Source organism: Natrix helvetica (assembly GCF_964273705.1).
Source record: "Natrix helvetica genome assembly, chromosome: 2".
Classification (NCBI taxonomy): Eukaryota; Metazoa; Chordata; class Lepidosauria; order Squamata; family Natricidae; genus Natrix; species Natrix helvetica.
The window spans coordinates 27331903-27349924 of NC_138552.1; the positions used below are offsets into that span (position 1 = coordinate 27331903).

Genomic DNA, 18022 nt, shown 5'->3' on the forward strand with positions numbered 1-18022 from the left:
GTGAGAGAGTATGTATGTGTGTCTGTATGTGTGTGTGTGTGTTTGTGTGTGTGTATGTATGTATATAGCCAAGATACCGTCAATTTTACACAGGAAAAGACCCGAATGCAACAAGAGCAGCACCTACACCCGTGAAAATCTACGAAAACAAACATATACTTTTCAGCGAGGTCTCACTTGCTATCTTCAGGCTGGGTTTTGGGTGAGTGAAGATGGTGAGTGAGACCTCACTGAAACGTTGCCAAGATAAAATTTCATTCAAGCATAACATAGTCTTGCAATTTAGGGATGAGCAAAACCTAAGGTTTCAACAAAAGCAAAATTGTCAGCTGGGTATCATCTTTCAGGTAAATTGTTCACTATCCCAGCTTCTTGGCATAAATTCTAGTGGTGACAATGAAGCAAAGAAATCCAACCTATGTTTCTGTGTAAGTGTATGGGCCTATATGTTACTAGAAGTTTTCAATACAATAAATACGTACAAAAAGAGATTGGAAATAGGAAAAGGGGGGTAAAAAGAAATGGAAGAAAATACACATTCTTTCTATCAAGTAATTATCACTTTATTGTTTTCACCATTCTCTTTGTCTTTTTTTAATTCCCAAATGAAGAAATCATCAATTTAATCTTTTCTTCTTTCTTCTCTATGTAAGGTTACCAGCTTTTCAAAAGATTTTTTTTTCTTTTTTCTTTCTTTCCCTGTATCCAGATTGGAAAGACTTTGCTATTTTTTCAAGTTCGGTTAATGTTATAATCCTAACTTCCATTGTAGATATTTCATTACTTTCCCAACGTCTTGCATGCAATAATCTCGCCACCATATGCAAAATTGGTTTCTCATGCTTCTTTTCTAATTCCATGATCATAAAACCCAATAAGAATAATTCTGACCATACACACAAACACACACACACAGCCCAAAAAATCTAGACCCCTAGGGTTGGGGTCTAGCCAGATGAAGTGTCATAAGCCACAGTAGGGAGAAACTGGCCAGAGATTGGAATCAACTTTCATAGATAATATTAGAGAATTTAAAAGTCCTCTTCCAATTGTTTCTATTCCATGTAGAGCACAGCATGACATTAATAGAACATGCCTCCCTGCACATTATTGGTGTTCTTGTTTTTCTGAAAATTGCAAATAATTTGACCTCCCTTTCATTTTCCATCTCCTGAATATCCATATATAGGTGTGAATGTTCATGTATTGTAATTTATTTTTGAACATAGCCAGAAATAGGCCATTGAAAGTATTTTGCATCTTCTATCAAAATATGTATTTACTTCCACTGTTGAAATAATACTCTAATGAAAATTGAAGTAAAGCCTGCTGTCTCCAAATTTTAAATTTATGTGCCAGGATATAAACAATGTTAAATGCAGTAGAATTTACTTCTGAAGGAACACAGAAGATTGAACTGCCAAATGATAAAACTTGATATCCTTCAGCTGAGATTATAACGTAATTACCCTTGCTAGAAATGTAGTTTACTCAATTCTTATTTATACTCTTTGCTTTTCAGAACAAATAACATTGAAGTTATTCTTGGAATTCATTCAGAAAGAGACATAACAAAACAAGTTTTCAAAGTTAATAAGACATTTACTCACCCGAACTATAATAGTATCACAAGGGAGAATGACATTGCTCTTCTTCAGGTATATTCTAAGGGTTATACATAAATAATATACATGTGAAGGACAGCAAGAATATGTTTCTACTTTTCTTTATGGATACAGGGAGTCCTTAACTTACAACCATATTTAGGACCTCCCTTTGTTATGGGGAGCCGAATTCAGCTACCCTGCTGCTAGCTGCCATGGTGGTGGGACCAGTGGAGAATTTTTCATTACAGCTTTCCAAATACGGTCTTGGCTTTGCTTATCTCTAAGGTTATTTCTTCTAACTTCGTATGCAGAGCCAGAGTTGCCTAGCTACAAGGGGATTGTGCTATACAATTAGTTTCAATTTGCTGCTTTGCACGCTTTTGCCTCAGACCTTGCCTGAAACGTATTGCATTTGTTCTCTCATAGCAAACGTACCTTTTTCTAAATCTATGGAGCCAAGCGTTTTTCTTTCCTAGGGAATAGAAGGAAGTAGCCCTGACACAGCTATCCATACCACAGAAAGCAGTATACAAGGGATTTAGCTCTAGCCTTGAGAAGGGAGGGAGAATAAAAGAAACAATTATTGTCTCATGTTGTTGATTTGGCCTACCTCAAAGGGCTGACAAACAGCCCATAAGAGGAGCCTAACAGTTGAGGCCCATTCCATTGGCATAGAAACCACCACTGATGATGGCAGCAGTGGAATAAAGAATATTATCACACTTATGTGTTGGAAACATGCTTTTCCCTTTCATTTCAGAGATGGAGAGCAGGGGGAAAGAATTCTTATTTCTATATAAATGATCAGCAGGTGTGAAATTGCCCATATTGAAGAAGTTCAAAGTATTCATGTTGTTACTATTATACTTTGCTTTTATTGCAAGGGGCTCAAATGGTATAAATGTTGCTTCTCAGACCCATTGTGTTTCCACAATATTGTAATGTAGGTCAGGCTGAGATAGGGTGACTCTCCAAGGTGTAAGTCTAACATATGATGCATTACACACCATATTGACATGTAAGGATTAATCTTTTTTGCCTTCCCTCTTGTCTCATTTAAGCTTAATAAACAAGCAATCCTTAACAAGAATGTTGCCATTGTCAAGCTTCCTCGGGTGTATAGTGACCTCAAACCAGGAACACAATGTCTGGTAGCTGGTTGGGGGATTACTGAGAATAATGCAGTATCATTTGTTCTCCGTGAAATTAATGTCACTGTCATTCCAAGAAACATCTGTAATGATCAAAATCACTATAATTCCAAGATAAAAATGACAATGAATATGGTCTGTGCCGGTAACGAGAGAGAACGCAAGGATGCATGTCATGTAAGTATATCTATCTACCTGCTCTGAACGTTTGAAATGCAAAAATAGTATACCAGCAGAATTTGAACGAATGAGTAATCCTACTTGCATGCTTCTAGTGTTCTAAGAAATCAAAGTCCTACGCTACCAGTATAACAACTGTAAAATTAGGAAAATCTTCCCATCATAAAGTCAATTGCAAAAAAAATCTGGAATTATATATCCTCCCAGACTGGCAGCATTATGGTACTTTTTAAAGAAGTACAGGCAGTCCTTGACTTATCAGCCTGACTGAAGCCAAAATTTCTGTTGCCAAGTGAGACAGTTATTAAGTGAATTTTACTTCATTTCACAAATTTTCTTGCCACAGTTGTTATGTGAACTTTGCAACTTTGAATGAAATAAATGAACTGTTTTAAGTCAAGGACTACCTGTACTTATCGATGGAGCACTTGGGGGGAGGGGGCACTAGAGAATGTGAATTTTTCGGAAGCGTGAAGTGTAGCTGGCACCTTGTCTGCCTAAATATGGCCACATTCTTCACTTATTCAGAATTCACTCTTGTAGAATAGATTGTATCTTTAGGCAACTAAATGTATTTGGTCATTTCCTATCAAGAAAGCAGTGATGGGAGTGAGCTAAAGCACAAACACAGAGACAGATACATGCACACAGAAACACTCGCACCTATTTCCTCTCCCCTCCGCTTCTCCTTCAAAGGTGTTGGGAAAAATATATATTTTGGCTTAAATTCATGTTCTGGTTTTGTGAAATAAGGACAAGTATATATTTAGAGGGGGCAGCAGAGTATGAAAAAAGTCAATATGGAAGCCATAACTAGGCAATTGAAGTCCCGCCACTGTTTACATGCTTCAGGGCAGAAGGTTGATTCTGTGACCAGGATGAGCATATTTCTCCACTTCTGACCTTGGAGTGCCAAAGTATACTAGAGTGAGGGTTCGCCTACTGAGAAAGCATCCTGTGGCCCCCTTTCTGCAGTCACCTGAATGGGGCACTTGCAGGGGGCCCTCCCAGCCAGCCAAAATTGGAAAATTGGAAACACTGTATCAGTCTGATGGGCAGCATAAAGATTTAATGAATAAATAAATTAAATATTTCAGGCGTTTCAAGGTGTTGATTACCATCTTTAAAGCGCTCCATGGCACAGGACCTAGTTACCTGCGGGATCGCATCCTACCCCACACATCCCTGCGACCAATTCGCTCTCACAGGGAGGGACTCCTCCGGGTGCCGTCCACCAAGCAATGCCAACGGGCGGCGCCCAGGAGTAGGGCCTTCTCTGTGATGGGCCCAACCCTCTGGAATGACCTACCCCCCGATATTAGAACCACCACTGACCTCCGCTCCTTCCGTAAGAAACTCAAGACCCACCTGTTCCAATTAGCTGGCCTAGCCCATTTATAGTTTTATTCTTATCCTCCTGGCAGTTATTTTTAATTTTGGGGTAGATTTTAGCGGTAGATTTTAATGTTTTTAATTTTAGTATTACTGTACAGTCTGTATATCCCCTCCTCTATCTATATATATGTATTGTGTTTTTTACTCTGACTGTACACCGCCCCGAGTCCCTTCGGGGAGAGGGAGCGGTTTATAAATCTAAACAAATAAATAAATAAAATATGACTACTGGAATAATGCAAAATTTCTCTCCTCTCCACCCACCCCTTTTTCTCCCTTGCACAGGGTGATTCTGGTGGTCCTTTGATTTGCCAAGGGGAACAAAGAGGCATCGTTGCCTTTGGTATAGGATGTGGAAATCCTCATTATCCTGGTGTCTACACCCTTCTGACAGATAGATATTCGTATTGGATGAGGAGTGTTATACAACGCAATTAACAGAATTATCATTTGATGCTGGCATTCTTTTTTATTATATTCATTCATTATAATTCCTTTAAGAGTATCTTTTTCCAGCCTTTTCCCTCCAGATGTATTTGACTAGTCACACCATACTTAGCCAACACAAAAACTGCCAGCTAAAAGTAACAACAATTTCAGATAAATTCATCTACAGAGTAACAGATCAGTTTGGGTATTTAGGTTTTCTGTTTAAATGCAGTTTTGTTACAAAGTTTTCTTTTCCTTTATAAAAGCTAAGCAAAAGTTTCTAGAAACTATTTCTCTTTATTTTTCTCTCTGTGTGTGCATTTAATCTGCTAGATAAAGTTATTCCAATGTTTATTACAAATGGAATGGTAGCTTATTTTCAGAAAGCAGAAAAAAATAAATCCTTCTTGAATATTATCTTGTTATTGGTTCTTTTGTTCTCGTTGTTCATCTGTGCTATGTATCCAGCGTTTGCTTGTGGCAAACTTCAGACTTTTCCTGCATTTGGAAGAATGAATTTCTGTACTGGGAATGGCTTTTAAATGCATAATAACATAATTGGACTTCTCTTATAATTGGAGGTACCTTGGAATTGCAAAATTACCAAATATACATACATGAGTCCTTTATCATTTGAGACTTCTTATGGATCTGTACACCACTTTTATGAGTGGTGATGTGAGAGCACTTGAAAGCATTGGAACCACTTGCCTCTTGCAGTTAGAAGTCTTCATCATTCAATGTTTTCAAACAAAGGTTGGACAACTATTTGTCTGAGATGATATGAGGCAGAGGATTGACTTCAAGAGTAGTTTATCTGTAAGGCATGACATATATGATAAACATACGGTGGAGGAAGTGAGAGGACACCAAGCCAAAAAGCTCATTTTTTTCATGCACTGCTTGGGAAAAAACAGTCAAGGAGTGATCTTGACTTTGTTAAGGATTTGGGTAGAAATTAGAACAGAGAGCTGTATGCACTTCCTCCAGGATAAGTACAGAGAAAACCAAATGTTTACAATAAACTTGATAGGACTTGCACTCCAGTCACAAATAGGATGTGGAAGAAGAGTTAACCATTTTGGTTCACCTAGTGACAGGCTGGATCCTAAATAAATTGACTGCAAGTGTTCTCAGCTGACAGATTGTATCACCAAAATCATGTGAATGTGCTCTGCAAGTTAAAACAATAGTAATGCCTAACCTCAAAGCAGACTTGACTAGAACCTTTCATACTGTATCTATTGACTTCCAAGATTCTTTGTGGAGTATTTCAAATAGTAGCACCTAGCACTGATAAAGGGTGTGGTAAATTTACCTGCTTCCGTTTTTATCATTTTCCAAAGTTGGTAGTCTTCAATAGAGCCGATTAGAATAGAGATCCAATTATCTCACAATGAGATTAGAACTGCAGAGCCATGTTTGAAACAAGAATGAATAGAGCGCTCTCTCTCTCTCTCTCTCTCTCTCTCTCTCTCTCTCTCTCTCTCTCTCTCTGTGTGTGTGTGTGTGTGTGTGTGTGTGTGTGTGTGTGTGTCTTTGTAGTGTAATGTTTGAACCCTGCCAATATATTTGAAAGAATAAAAGAATATACTACACAAGAACATTCTATGCCAGGATTAGGCAGACATCTGGGTTTTTTCCCGGGATTGAATCCAGATGCTGGTTTCTATCTATCTATCAAGACAATTGAGATGACAGATTTTTTTCTCTCCAGGATTTGCAATGTGAGGCCAATTTCACTTAGATAAATGAAATTAGAGAATACTTTGCTTTTTTATAGCATTTCCCAACCAAAGACTATTACCTCGATTAACTTTTAAATGGCTGATGAAGACAACATTGTTTGGTGGAACTTTTAATAGTCAATCCTTCTTTATGAGTTTATAAATTATTCTTTATTTTCAAGGCATGAAACATTGTTCAGCATTTTCATCTAATATACTTTTTTAGTTATTTATGTTGGTTCATTCTCTTGAGCACTCACTGAGCAGAAAATTACATTATCACATGATTCTGTACTGATGAAATAAATTAAAATGGCTAATCAGGAGTATTTATGATTGTTGACAATTTGGCCCTTCCCCAATCAAACCTAAATTGTGCTCAACAGCAAATTTCTAAGAATTTTCTTTTATCTTTTGATCACAATGAACTCTACAACTATGTGAAATGAAACTTTCTGTGCCAATGTTTTATGCTTGCCTAGTCTGCCAACCTCATCTGTTTCTCACCAACTGTCAAGTAATAAATAATGAGGCTTTGAAAACGACAGGAAAATAGGAGAACACAGTACAAAAATAATGTAAAAGATCTCTATTTGCATTTCTACTGTACATGAACCCACCTTCTTTAGCTTGTCCTTGCTACAAAGCCACCAGTTTTTAGAATAGACTAGAACGTATAAATTAAGATGCCTATTAACGGGTTTCAAGTATACAATTCTCATGAAAACAGAATAACTGTTTATTCCTTTTATGTATTACATGGTGAACTTCTACAATAAGCTCTTCTTTGAAAGAGATCAGTCACCCGTTGTCCCAGTATGGAATGCACCATATAAGCCTTGGGGACAGTACCCTTCCTCCAGAGTTTTTCCTGATGGATTTACAGATCTTCCAAAGATCTGTCCCAAAGAATGATGAACATTCATCCCATCACACAATTCCAGAAGTGGCTGGAGCAACAGAATGTTGATGTCACAATCATGTGAGCCTCTAGTAGACTTGTTCAGTCTTTCTCCAGGTTTAGTGTTCCGCCTACACTATTTTTAACCTACCCTTTTTTTGTGTGACAAATCTATTAGCGACAGCTAATTTCTCTCTCTTTCTCCACTGCACACCTTGCTAAACTCTGGTGCCTAGAAATGATACCTCCTTCTCCAAAGACTTTTTATTGCCAGTGAATATTTCTGAACTTGTCAAGAATGCATTTCGCAAATGAATCCTGGGGTTTTTTATGTGTTCAGTATATATTGAACATCTTGTTGATGGCAAACTCGAAGTAGCACCTATGGAGCTTTTGTTTCTTTTGTGCTTTTCCATTACCATTTTCTTTCTCAAAAACCAGAGAGGTAAGTGCTATTTTGTGAATGTATTTTCCTCACTTTGCCTTTGCGCAACAGCAATTGTTTAAAGGTGAATGGGAGCATAATAAGAACAAGGTGATCTAAAGAAACTGAAACCTCTCAAACAGAAGATTCTCTCATCACCAGCTCCAGCTTCATGCTCATCTCCAACGAGCAACTGATCTTCTAGCACCAACAAGGCTTTAAAAGATTTAAAACAAAGCCTTTTTTCAAAGCCTCAATGATACATGGAGGGATTTGTTCTAAGGCAGAGGTGACCACAGGAGAGGAGCAAAGGGAAGCATGATGCAAATTTCATGCCCTTTGAGCATGCTCTGTGATGTCACATGGCTAAATGAAAGAGGTGGAAATGTCTGTCGCCCTCCAAGGTCCCTTCCAGCTCCATTCTGATTGATTGATCATTTTGATAAAAGCATTGGATCCTGCTGACACCTAGAGCAAAGGAATAGTTTCTCTCCAAAATAGAAAAGCATTTCAATAGTTTTAAAAAGTTTCCACTCATTTTGCACTTGAGGTTGCTATTCAGACATTTGAATTTTGCGTATCCAAATGCAAAACACTTTTATTGCATTTCTCTCTGATAGTATTAGAATAGAATAACAGAGCTAGAAGGGACCTTGGAGGTCTTCTAGTCCAATCCCCTGCCTACACAGGAAACCCTATACCATTTCAGACAAATGGCTATCCAACATCTTCTTAAAGACTTCCAGTGTTGGAGCATTCACAACTTCTGCACTGATTAACTGTTCTAACTGTCAGGAAGTTTCTCCTCAGTTCTAAGTTGCTTCTCTCCTTGATTAGTTTCCATCCATTGCTTCTTGTTCTACCCTCAGGTGCCTTGGGAAATAGTTTGACTCCCTCTTCTTTGTGGCAGCCCCTATTCTTTCAGAGCTCAAGCTGGTGGCTTAAAGATTATAACTATCACACGTGTGAAACATGTAGATTTTGCTTAAAAACAGGTTGGCTCCACTGTCTTGCAAAGAATGATGTCCCACTCTTCTACTGCCCCTCTCCTAAAAAAATAATAAACTGAGGAAGGAGAGGGAGCCTCCTATGACAGGAAGCAACTTCACATGTTTCCTTCAATAAAATGGCGGGTTTGCCACTGGCTGCCATTTTGTGTATGGACAAGCCTCCTCAACAGTCCTTTTATTAGACCTCCCATGACAAAATCTCAGGCTGTGAAATGAAATTCAAAATCACAATACCCTCCTCAATGGTAACTGGAAAAATATCCTACTGTAAATACATATAATGATAGAAGGAATAAGTGCTTTAATGTTAACTTCTTCGGTCACCCTTTGCACATGCATAGGAAAGTCTTCTCTGTCGGGCTCGCTACATGATTTAAAATTTTGATTGGCAGGGTTCTAAACTGAGCAGATAAATTCTAGCAACCGAAACTTCACCATAAATATGAAAACTGCAGAAGCAGAACTAGTGTGATCATCTTTATTTGCTTTCTTCCTTTCATATGATTACAGTCAGTGAATGGAGCTCTTCAATAGTTAGTTCATAATTATATGATGTGCTTATTCAACCTGATCCAACTGGCTTTTCTCATAGGTCAATCTGCAGATCTATCTGAAGAGGAAGAACATACAGTACCATATGTGGTTGGTCTCATCAAACACAAACATTTATTATGTGCAGGAACATTGATCAACCACAATTGGGTGTTAACAGCAGCCCATTGCTTTCCGTGAGTATCCACATATTGTTCAATTTTTTTCTTGCCATTGCATCCATTTAGGCAATCCTATTAGACATTTTCCAACTAGATATCTAGTGTTGATTTCTAATATAAATTGCTAGAAAGTGTTACCCCCCCCCCCCATAGGATTTAACTCAACTCAGAAAAACTAAGGTGACCAACTTTTTTACAATGAAAAGGAGGACAAAACACGTTTTATTGTCCAAAATGCTAAGGTGACCAACTTTTTTACAATGAAAAGGAGGACAAATAAATTGGAAAAAATATATCGTAAATAAAAGAAATATTTTATTCATTGCAACAATAATACACTAAAATATGATATATGCATAATAAAAACATTTGCAACATTTTATATTGTAATTATGCTTACATGCCTGTTAATTATTATTTAAATGAGTACTTTTCCATTGCATTAATATTTTTTGTCAATGTATCATCTTCTAACAATATATTGGAAATATCTGAACAAGAAATATCCTTCATATTGAATTTTACGGCAACTGCTGCAGCTAGAGTATCAACATTCAATCTCGATTTCTCACTTGTCGAAAAATCATTGGCAATTGAAAAAAACTCTTTCAACTGCTGCATTAGTTCAGGGCAGCACAACATAAATTGAACAAGTATAAATAAATGTTCACATGGAATATGTTCATTTTTGAAATGGCTGAAAATATCCACCCATCTTTTATCAATTTCAGCATGTTGATTTTCCCATTGTATTAATTTTTCAGAATTTAAATATACATTCAGTTTTCTAATTTCTTCAAAGAGACAATTGTCATCTATTTTAATGTCTAGCATTTCTTTAGATAAAAATTCAACACAAGATTCAATATCTGTCCAATATACTTGCGATGAAGTAAAAAAAACACCATTAAAAACTGTTTAATAAAACGTGAATTGTACTTATCTCTGTATAATTGAATATTCACTGAGAAAGAAATAATTACCGTGAATCATTCAATTGCTGACGTGCCGTGAGTCTACAGTGTGCGTATGTGCTGTGTTGTGTTTCGGTAAGAAGTAAACAAAGCCACTTGCACGCAGCGCTCTCTCTCAAGGTCTCCCGTGCGGAGCACATGCGTCTCATAATTGCATCTTATACTGCACTATACCGAGCCTTGACGAATTGTCATGTCCAATACAAATACGTCACATAACGCGCAACAGATTAGTCTTCAAATATCAAAAAGGAGGACATGTAGGAGGACACTTTTCGAGGGAGGACAGAACTTACAAAAGAAGGACTATCCTCCCTAAAGGAGGACGGTTGGTCACCTTAGAAAAACACAATTGTTAAATACCTATCAATCAATTAATCAGTCAATAAATCACAGGGAGTAGAAATCCCATTGTAAGTGAGAAATGTGACATGGAAGATAAACTCTAAGAAGAAAGGAAAGTGAGATTCATCTTCTGACATTTTTGGAAGAATAATATTCCAATGTCATGTTTGTGTAAAAAAAATTCCATTCCTGTAGTTTCATCATATTTACATTGCTAAATCTATATCACGCTAAGGTTTTTTTTCCTGGCCTATAGTTAATCTTGACCGCTACAAGAACCTCTATCAATGGGTGAGCATTAGCTATGCAAACAAACAATTATTCTTGTTAATGTTGCTGTTACTATGGTTCATTGTGTAGTCAGCCAGGCTGGATTTGGTATTTCTGCCACCTATCAAATCCTTCCCAAGGACTTGGGATAGGCAGCAATTGTTCTTTGATAGTGACTACTAATTCCAGATGCTTGGAGTTATGTTCCTGCAGACATGTGGTTGGCATTATGCTGTGTAAAGTGGCATTTCAAACATTGAGAGATGTTTTGGGGAAAATGCCAAAAGATAAACATTGTAGGAGGAAGGACAGATATATGAAGACAAATATTACTACCGTATATTGAATTACTACATACTCTAATTTATCTTTTTAGGAGTGAAGAAACATATATTGGTGTTGGAAGACAAGCCATAATTAAGGATGAAGGAAAAGATTTTATAAACATTACCAAAATCTTTTTTTACCCAGGATTTAATCCAAAAACATTTGAAAATGATATCATGCTTTTGAAGGTAAATCTGTACATTGAACGTTCTGAGAAAAAAGAACCTATAGCATTGTGCTTATTGATATGAGCATGATCCTTCAGCAGTGTGTAATTAAAATTTATACATGTTTATTTCGTGGCTCTTGACCAAACACAACAAATCCATTTACAATTTATAAAACAATAACCTAATAAAATAATCAAACCAATAAGGTTTAGCAAATCAGGAATGATCATTACTGTATAATGATAGTTCAAAAAACCTAAAAACTTCAAAATTACTAGAGCCAAGAAGTCAAAATGCATAATTAAAATAAGAATCAAAGAGAGAGGAGTTAAATGGAAAAATGGAAGTGAAAAAGACTTCAACTTCAACAAGAGCCCAAAATTGGAACTTCCACAGTTTGGGCGGTATAGGCCTGCTTGTCACTCAAGAGCATTTTTGCTTGTTCAGATTGCAGAGTAATTTCCTGGGAATGCATCAAGAACTATAATAGCAGGGCAATTTGTAACAGCAAACGTTTTCACATGGTAGGTCTGCTAAAACTCCATTATCAAAAATGTATTGTGTGTTGTTTCGTATGACTACTCAACTTCATTCTATCTCCTTCACTTAGCAGGCATTCAAAAGGGATTATTTATAGCTATAATATTCTGGGGATGTTAGACGTATTTCTCTGCGGAAGTACTTACTCTTTTCTGGGAAATACCAATGTGCTATCTGGAACCAGTTTTGGATTCCATCAGTTATTTTGGGGTGTGCTATAAGCCAGGCAAGAAATCCATGGACTGTAGGCCAAATAGATTTTCCAGATTTCCATTTTACCTACTTCTTTCTCCAGCTCCATTGGTTTCCTATATTTTCTCATTTCACCTGTCCCAGCATTAAGGAGAGGAAAGATTTATCTCTGATCTATAGTAGAAAAGAGTTACCAATCTCAGCACTGGAATGTGAGATTTACCTCTCATCTTCAGACCTCAAATAAGCCCTTTTATTGGAGTGTGAAAGTGCACCAACTGGTAAGAAAAGAAGATTACGTTCCCACAAATCTGAGATAGATTAGAGAGTGGTAGAATCATCAGCCTCTATCAAAACCTATTAATTCAAATTAGCTATTTCTATTTTTATTTTACCAGCTTCATGTTATGGCAACAAAGCTTAAAATAAACATCCTTCCAATTCCTAACTCTACCCATGATATCAAAGCAGGAACTTCCTGCATAGTGAAAGGATGGGGAACTACTAGTAAGAGAAGGAGATTTAAGAAATTCCGTGCAATTAACGTCACCATCGTTGACAGAAATGTTTGCAATGACAAGAAACATTATAATTCTCATCCTTTGGTGACAACGAAGATGGTGTGTGCTGGAGAGAAGAACAGCGGGAAGGATTTATGTGTGGTAAGATAACTCTGTGCAGATTAAGGTTGCTTGCTGGATCACTTCCATAGACCCCCCCCCATGTGGTTGTGGGAGAATAAGGGGTCAGGAAATCCACTTTTTTAGCTGTGGCCCCATTGTATGATCACTATCCCCAGAGACAAGGATGGCCACTAGTCCACCGGAATTGAAGGAGGTTCCAAATATGGTTACATTATAAAGAGTAGGAAATGCTTTTTTCAAAAATTAGAATAAAAGAGGTGATACAAATGTTCATCCAAAAATTGTACATTATTGTATGCAGAAAGATATATTCTCACAATAACATTGTGAATTTAGGAAGAGAGAATAATTATACTGTTGATTTCACCACTATGTGAAAGTGGGTGACGATGGGACTTTTGTGATCATTGCAGTGTCTGCTGTTAATGTGCAAACAATCGAAGTGTCAGGTTCCCACTATCTCTTCTTATAGGATATTTCTTTTCTTTTACATTGGACTGGATCTGAGAACTCTTCAGATACAAGACTGTCCTCTTTGAAATAGAAGAAATAAGATTTTTCTTTGCTGGTCAACTGAAGGAGGCTTAGTCATCTGTAGGGACTCACAGGGATGATCTTGGAGGAACAGTTCAAAACTGTTACAACCACGTAAGGAAAGACGTGGTTTGAGCCACACTATCTGGCTCTTTGACTGATGAATCAGCAGGATGATCCACAGCAACACTCCTTGGCTTCAAAACAGTGGATCAAATGGGGAACTTGAAGTCCTATCCCCTTTTACCTGTCTGTAGTATGTGTGAGGGATGCGGTGGCTCAGTGGCTAAGAAGCTGAGTTTATCAATCAGAAGGTCGGCAGTTCGGAGGTTTGAATTCCTATCCCCATGTAACGGAGTGAGCTCCCGTTAATTGTCCCAGCTTTTGCCAACCTAGAAGTTCAAAAGCATGTAAAAATGCAAGTAGAAAAATAGGAACTTTGGTGGAAGGTAACAGCGTTCTGTGCACCTTCGGCGTTTAGTCATGCCGGCTACATGACCACGGAGACGTCTTTGGATAGCGCTGACTCTTTGGCTTTGAAACAGAGATGAGCACCGCCCTCTAGAGTCAGGAACAACTAGCACATATGTGTAAGGGAAACCTTTACGTTTACCTTTTAGTATGTGTGAGATGTTGCCTATTAAAAATGGGCAGGGCTTTGATCATTTGACAGTGCCTGCCATTTTTAAGCCAGTGTTGCATATTTCTCAGAATTCATTAAATTAAGAACATGATACATTACAGTCTCCTTTATGGTGTGACGTGTCTTAGGCGTAGGCAACTTTTTTCTTCCACCAGTGAATTTTTAAAATTATTATTTTATCCAAGGACCCCAGAAGTGGTGCATAGATGTCATGGGTATGGGAGAAGCAACCTTTTCTGCCCCTTTTTATTTTATGGGAGAAATAAGATTTGTGCAAAATAAAATTACTGAGCTTCGTTGAAACTGAACATATTTAAATTGTTAAACATAAATAAAAAAAATTATTAGCCAGAGTTGTTATTTTCCTATTGAATTTCAATTGTGGGAAAAGCAAAAATTATATTTAGGATCATCTAACTGCTGATTTCCGTTACTTTTTCTGTATACATCAGCAGAGTTGTCTTAGCTTTTGTGAATGGAAACACACACCCTGTCTGTCTTTTTCCTCAGGGTGATGGCGGTGGGCCTTTGATATGCAGCGAGCATCAAAGAGGCATTGTCTCCTTTGTTAAAAAATGTGACCATCCTGAATATCCTGGCATCTATACTCTGCTCACAGACACCTATATCTCCTGGATAAAGACCATCATAGATGAAAATTCACATTGACTGAACAATATTTGAGGAAGCTTTTCTGTTAGCTTGTGACTGCTTAAGTAACCCTTTTCCCATCTCGGTCCCTGCATTACAGCTTCCCTTTTACATACAGAGAAGAGAATGATGGGAACTCCTTCAATGCTAGCAATACTGGCTACAGACTGTATACTGTAAATGTTTGAGGTTGGTCCTGAAAACTCAGCCTCTCCAGAACAGTTTTAATTTTCAGTCCATTGGTACTAAAGTAGGTTTCTATTCTCTGGCAAAAAAAAAAAGTATTTTTTACAAAAAGTAAACACTTTGAGTATGAAATAGAAATTTCTGCTTAGAAAGTTTATTGGCCGCCAGCGTTTGCACTATCTGCTCACTGAAAAATCTACCCTGCAAAAAGAAAATAATGAATGCTAAGGTAGTTTTCCCACTGCTGGCAGCAAATTTGTTGGTACCAATAAATTGTCTCTTAAGTGTCATTTGCTTAACCAAAAGAAATGTGTTTGATTGAAAAAATGTGAAATCTACAGCATGATCATCTTGAATGTTGGCTTCCTGGACCTGGGATACAGCGTTTTCAACAATATAATGAACCACTGCCAAAAGCATGCCTTGACAGGGAATGTGGCATTTTCCTTTGTGGCTCCACTGAATCTTGGCCAGTTTAATAGGTTTTTCTGTGCACAATTAGGTGCTACATAGTCCACTGAAGTGAGGAGATTTAGGGGGATGTTCCTAGGAAGGATGAGCAAGGAACACCAGCAGTGTAGACCAGCAGGGTCATCCAATGCATGAAGATCATCCCACTGGCTCAGCTAAAGCAAGCAAGCACCTACATTGGACAGCAGTAATACAGGATGAAGCTAGAGATAGATGATTAGCCCAACGACAATAGAAAAAAGTAACTTTTCATACCACATGAGAGAAGGCAATGATAAATACTGCATTCAGTTCTGGTCGCCACGATGTAGAAAAGATGTGGAGACTCTAGAAAGAGTGCAGAGAAGAGCAACAAAGATGATTAGGGGACTGGAGACTAAAACATATGAAGAACGGTTGCAGGAACTAGGTATGTCTAGCTTAAAAGAAAGAAGGACTAGGGGAGACATGATAGCAGTGTTCCAATATCTCAGGGGTTGCCACAAAGAAGTGGGAGTCAAACTATTCTCCAAGGCACCTGAGGGTAGAACAAGAAGCAATGGGTGGAAACTAATCAAGGAGAGAAGCAACTTAGAACTGAGGAGAAATTTCCTGACAGTTAGAACAATTAATCAGTGGAACAGCTTGCCTCCAGAAGTTGTGAATGCCCCAACACTGGAAGTCTTTAAGAAGATGTTGGATAGCCATCTGTCTGAAACGGTATAGGGTTTCCTGCCTAGGCAGGGGGTTGGACTAGAAGACCTCCAAGGTCCCTTCCAACTCTGCTATTGTATTGTATTGTATTGTATTATTGTAAATCTTTCCTGCATTTTACCAATTGACCACATGGACGAACAAGATAAAGTGACTGACAATATAGTGCTACAAGATGAGCCCCTCAGTTCAGGTGCCCCCCCCCTCTGTCTATAGCACTGAAGGCTATTCAATTTGGGGCTGTAATACAGAAATTGCATCTGTATTAGGATTGCATCAGGTGCAACTCTGAGTGGCAAGGACTGCAATCCATAGTCCAGTACTGTCAATATGTTCAAGAAGAGTTTGCAGCCCAAAGAAATCAAAAACAGCTTTGGACCTTTAGATGATCATCAAAAAGGACTTAAATGGTTCTTTTTGATACCTGAATCTTCCTCCCCTCCACCACTTACTTCCACTTCTGTTTAATTAAATGTTGAAGTAAAAATAACACATTGAAACATGTACATTATTACACATTAGAAATGCATCACATCATATATTATTATATTATGTGGCATTTTAATCCATTCTTCCTCTGGAGAGATCAAACAACAGAATACAGCAACTTACTAATACCAATTCAAAATCTCATTCAAATCAGTCACCATCCCTCAATCTAATCTACTCACAGGAATGAGAATTTGGATAGGACTTTGGATAGATGAAAGACACTGCAGTGTTATCTAAGCTCTGATGCTGGGTATCAGTCATGACAAAATCTGCCATCTTGCAGTCTGTGGAGATTCTCAGTCATTCAGGTCATGGCTGTCCCAAAGGTGCTTTTTCAGGAGGCAACTGGATTTCCTTGCTTTTTCTTTGGAAGTTGTTTCGCTTCTCATCCAAGTTGTTGAAACACTTGGAGGTCACTTGGTTGTCCCAAAGGTGCTTTTTCGGGAGGCATGAAATGGATGAGAAGCGAAACGTCGTCCAAAGAAAAAACAAGAAAGTCCAGTTGCCTCCTAAAAAAGCACCTCTGGGACAACCATGACCTGGATGACTGAGAATCTCTACAGAGTTATAGCTATACAATTTGGAATGAACACCTTTTGAATGGTGTGGAAGTAGGCATGGATTTCCAGAGAGAGAGAAAAATGCAGACTATAGGTACCAGGAGCACTACTCAGGTGACTCTGAGGACATAGATAAACCTCCAAGTGTTTCAAAGGCCCTCTAAAAGGATACAAATGACCAGCTGTCTGCAAGGAATATAAATCCTTCCATTGCCAACTATCCTGTCAGAGCTGATGAAGCTTCTTGGATGAAAAGCGAAACGTCTTCCAAGAAAAAACAAGAAAGTCCAATTGCCTCCTGAAAAAGCACCTTTGGGACTGCCATCTTGCAGATTTTGATTTGCTGAAGGATTTGCAAGCTTGCAACATCATTTAAACCAGAATAACCTAAATTTACCTTCAGCAAGTTTATGGCATTGTCCAAAGATATCAGATAGAAAAAGCTTATAGTATGAATGAAGTGTATGCTTTATAGGATGCATAGCTTTCTATTTCCTGTTACAATCCTTTGCAGCACTTTGTGCTACCTTCTTACAAAAATCAACACAAACATAATGGATCTTTATGAAAAGAAGCAGCCACACTTCAGAAGGTGTCACTGAGTTGCTAACACATTGCCATAGTTCCTGACACCAACTGTGCCATCAGTTGCAACAGTAAACATTCTGCTGCTCTCTGGGCCCAGTGCCAACTGCGAAATTCTTCCATTCTGATCCACAATTGGAGAAGAAAAGTAAACAAGAGGAGGTGTGGTCCTCATTTAACAACTGTTCATTCAGCAACCCTCTCAATT

At 37.9% G+C, this 18022-nt stretch overlaps 2 protein-coding genes across 2 annotated transcripts; both read left to right on the plus strand.

Annotated features, from left to right (window-relative positions):
• Window positions 1-396: 396 nt before the first annotated feature.
• Window positions 397-4987, plus strand: LOC309385766 (granzyme A-like; the record flags this gene model as incomplete). The annotated part of the gene is made up of 4 exons (XM_081940470.1): window positions 397-428; window positions 1523-1658; window positions 2669-2935; window positions 4619-4987. 4 exons carry the CDS (start codon window positions 397-399, stop codon window positions 4769-4771), a joined length of 588 nt encoding a protein of 195 aa, XP_081796596.1. The 3' UTR covers window positions 4772-4987.
• Window positions 4988-7312: 2325 nt separating this feature from the next.
• LOC309385767 (granzyme A-like) lies at window positions 7313-14845 on the plus strand (the record flags this gene model as incomplete). The annotated part of the gene is made up of 6 exons (XM_081940471.1): window positions 7313-7454; window positions 7731-7835; window positions 9417-9552; window positions 11503-11641; window positions 12754-13017; window positions 14687-14845. 6 exons carry the CDS (start codon window positions 7313-7315, stop codon window positions 14843-14845), a joined length of 945 nt encoding a protein of 314 aa, XP_081796597.1.
• Between the last annotated feature and the right edge of the window lie 3177 nt (window positions 14846-18022).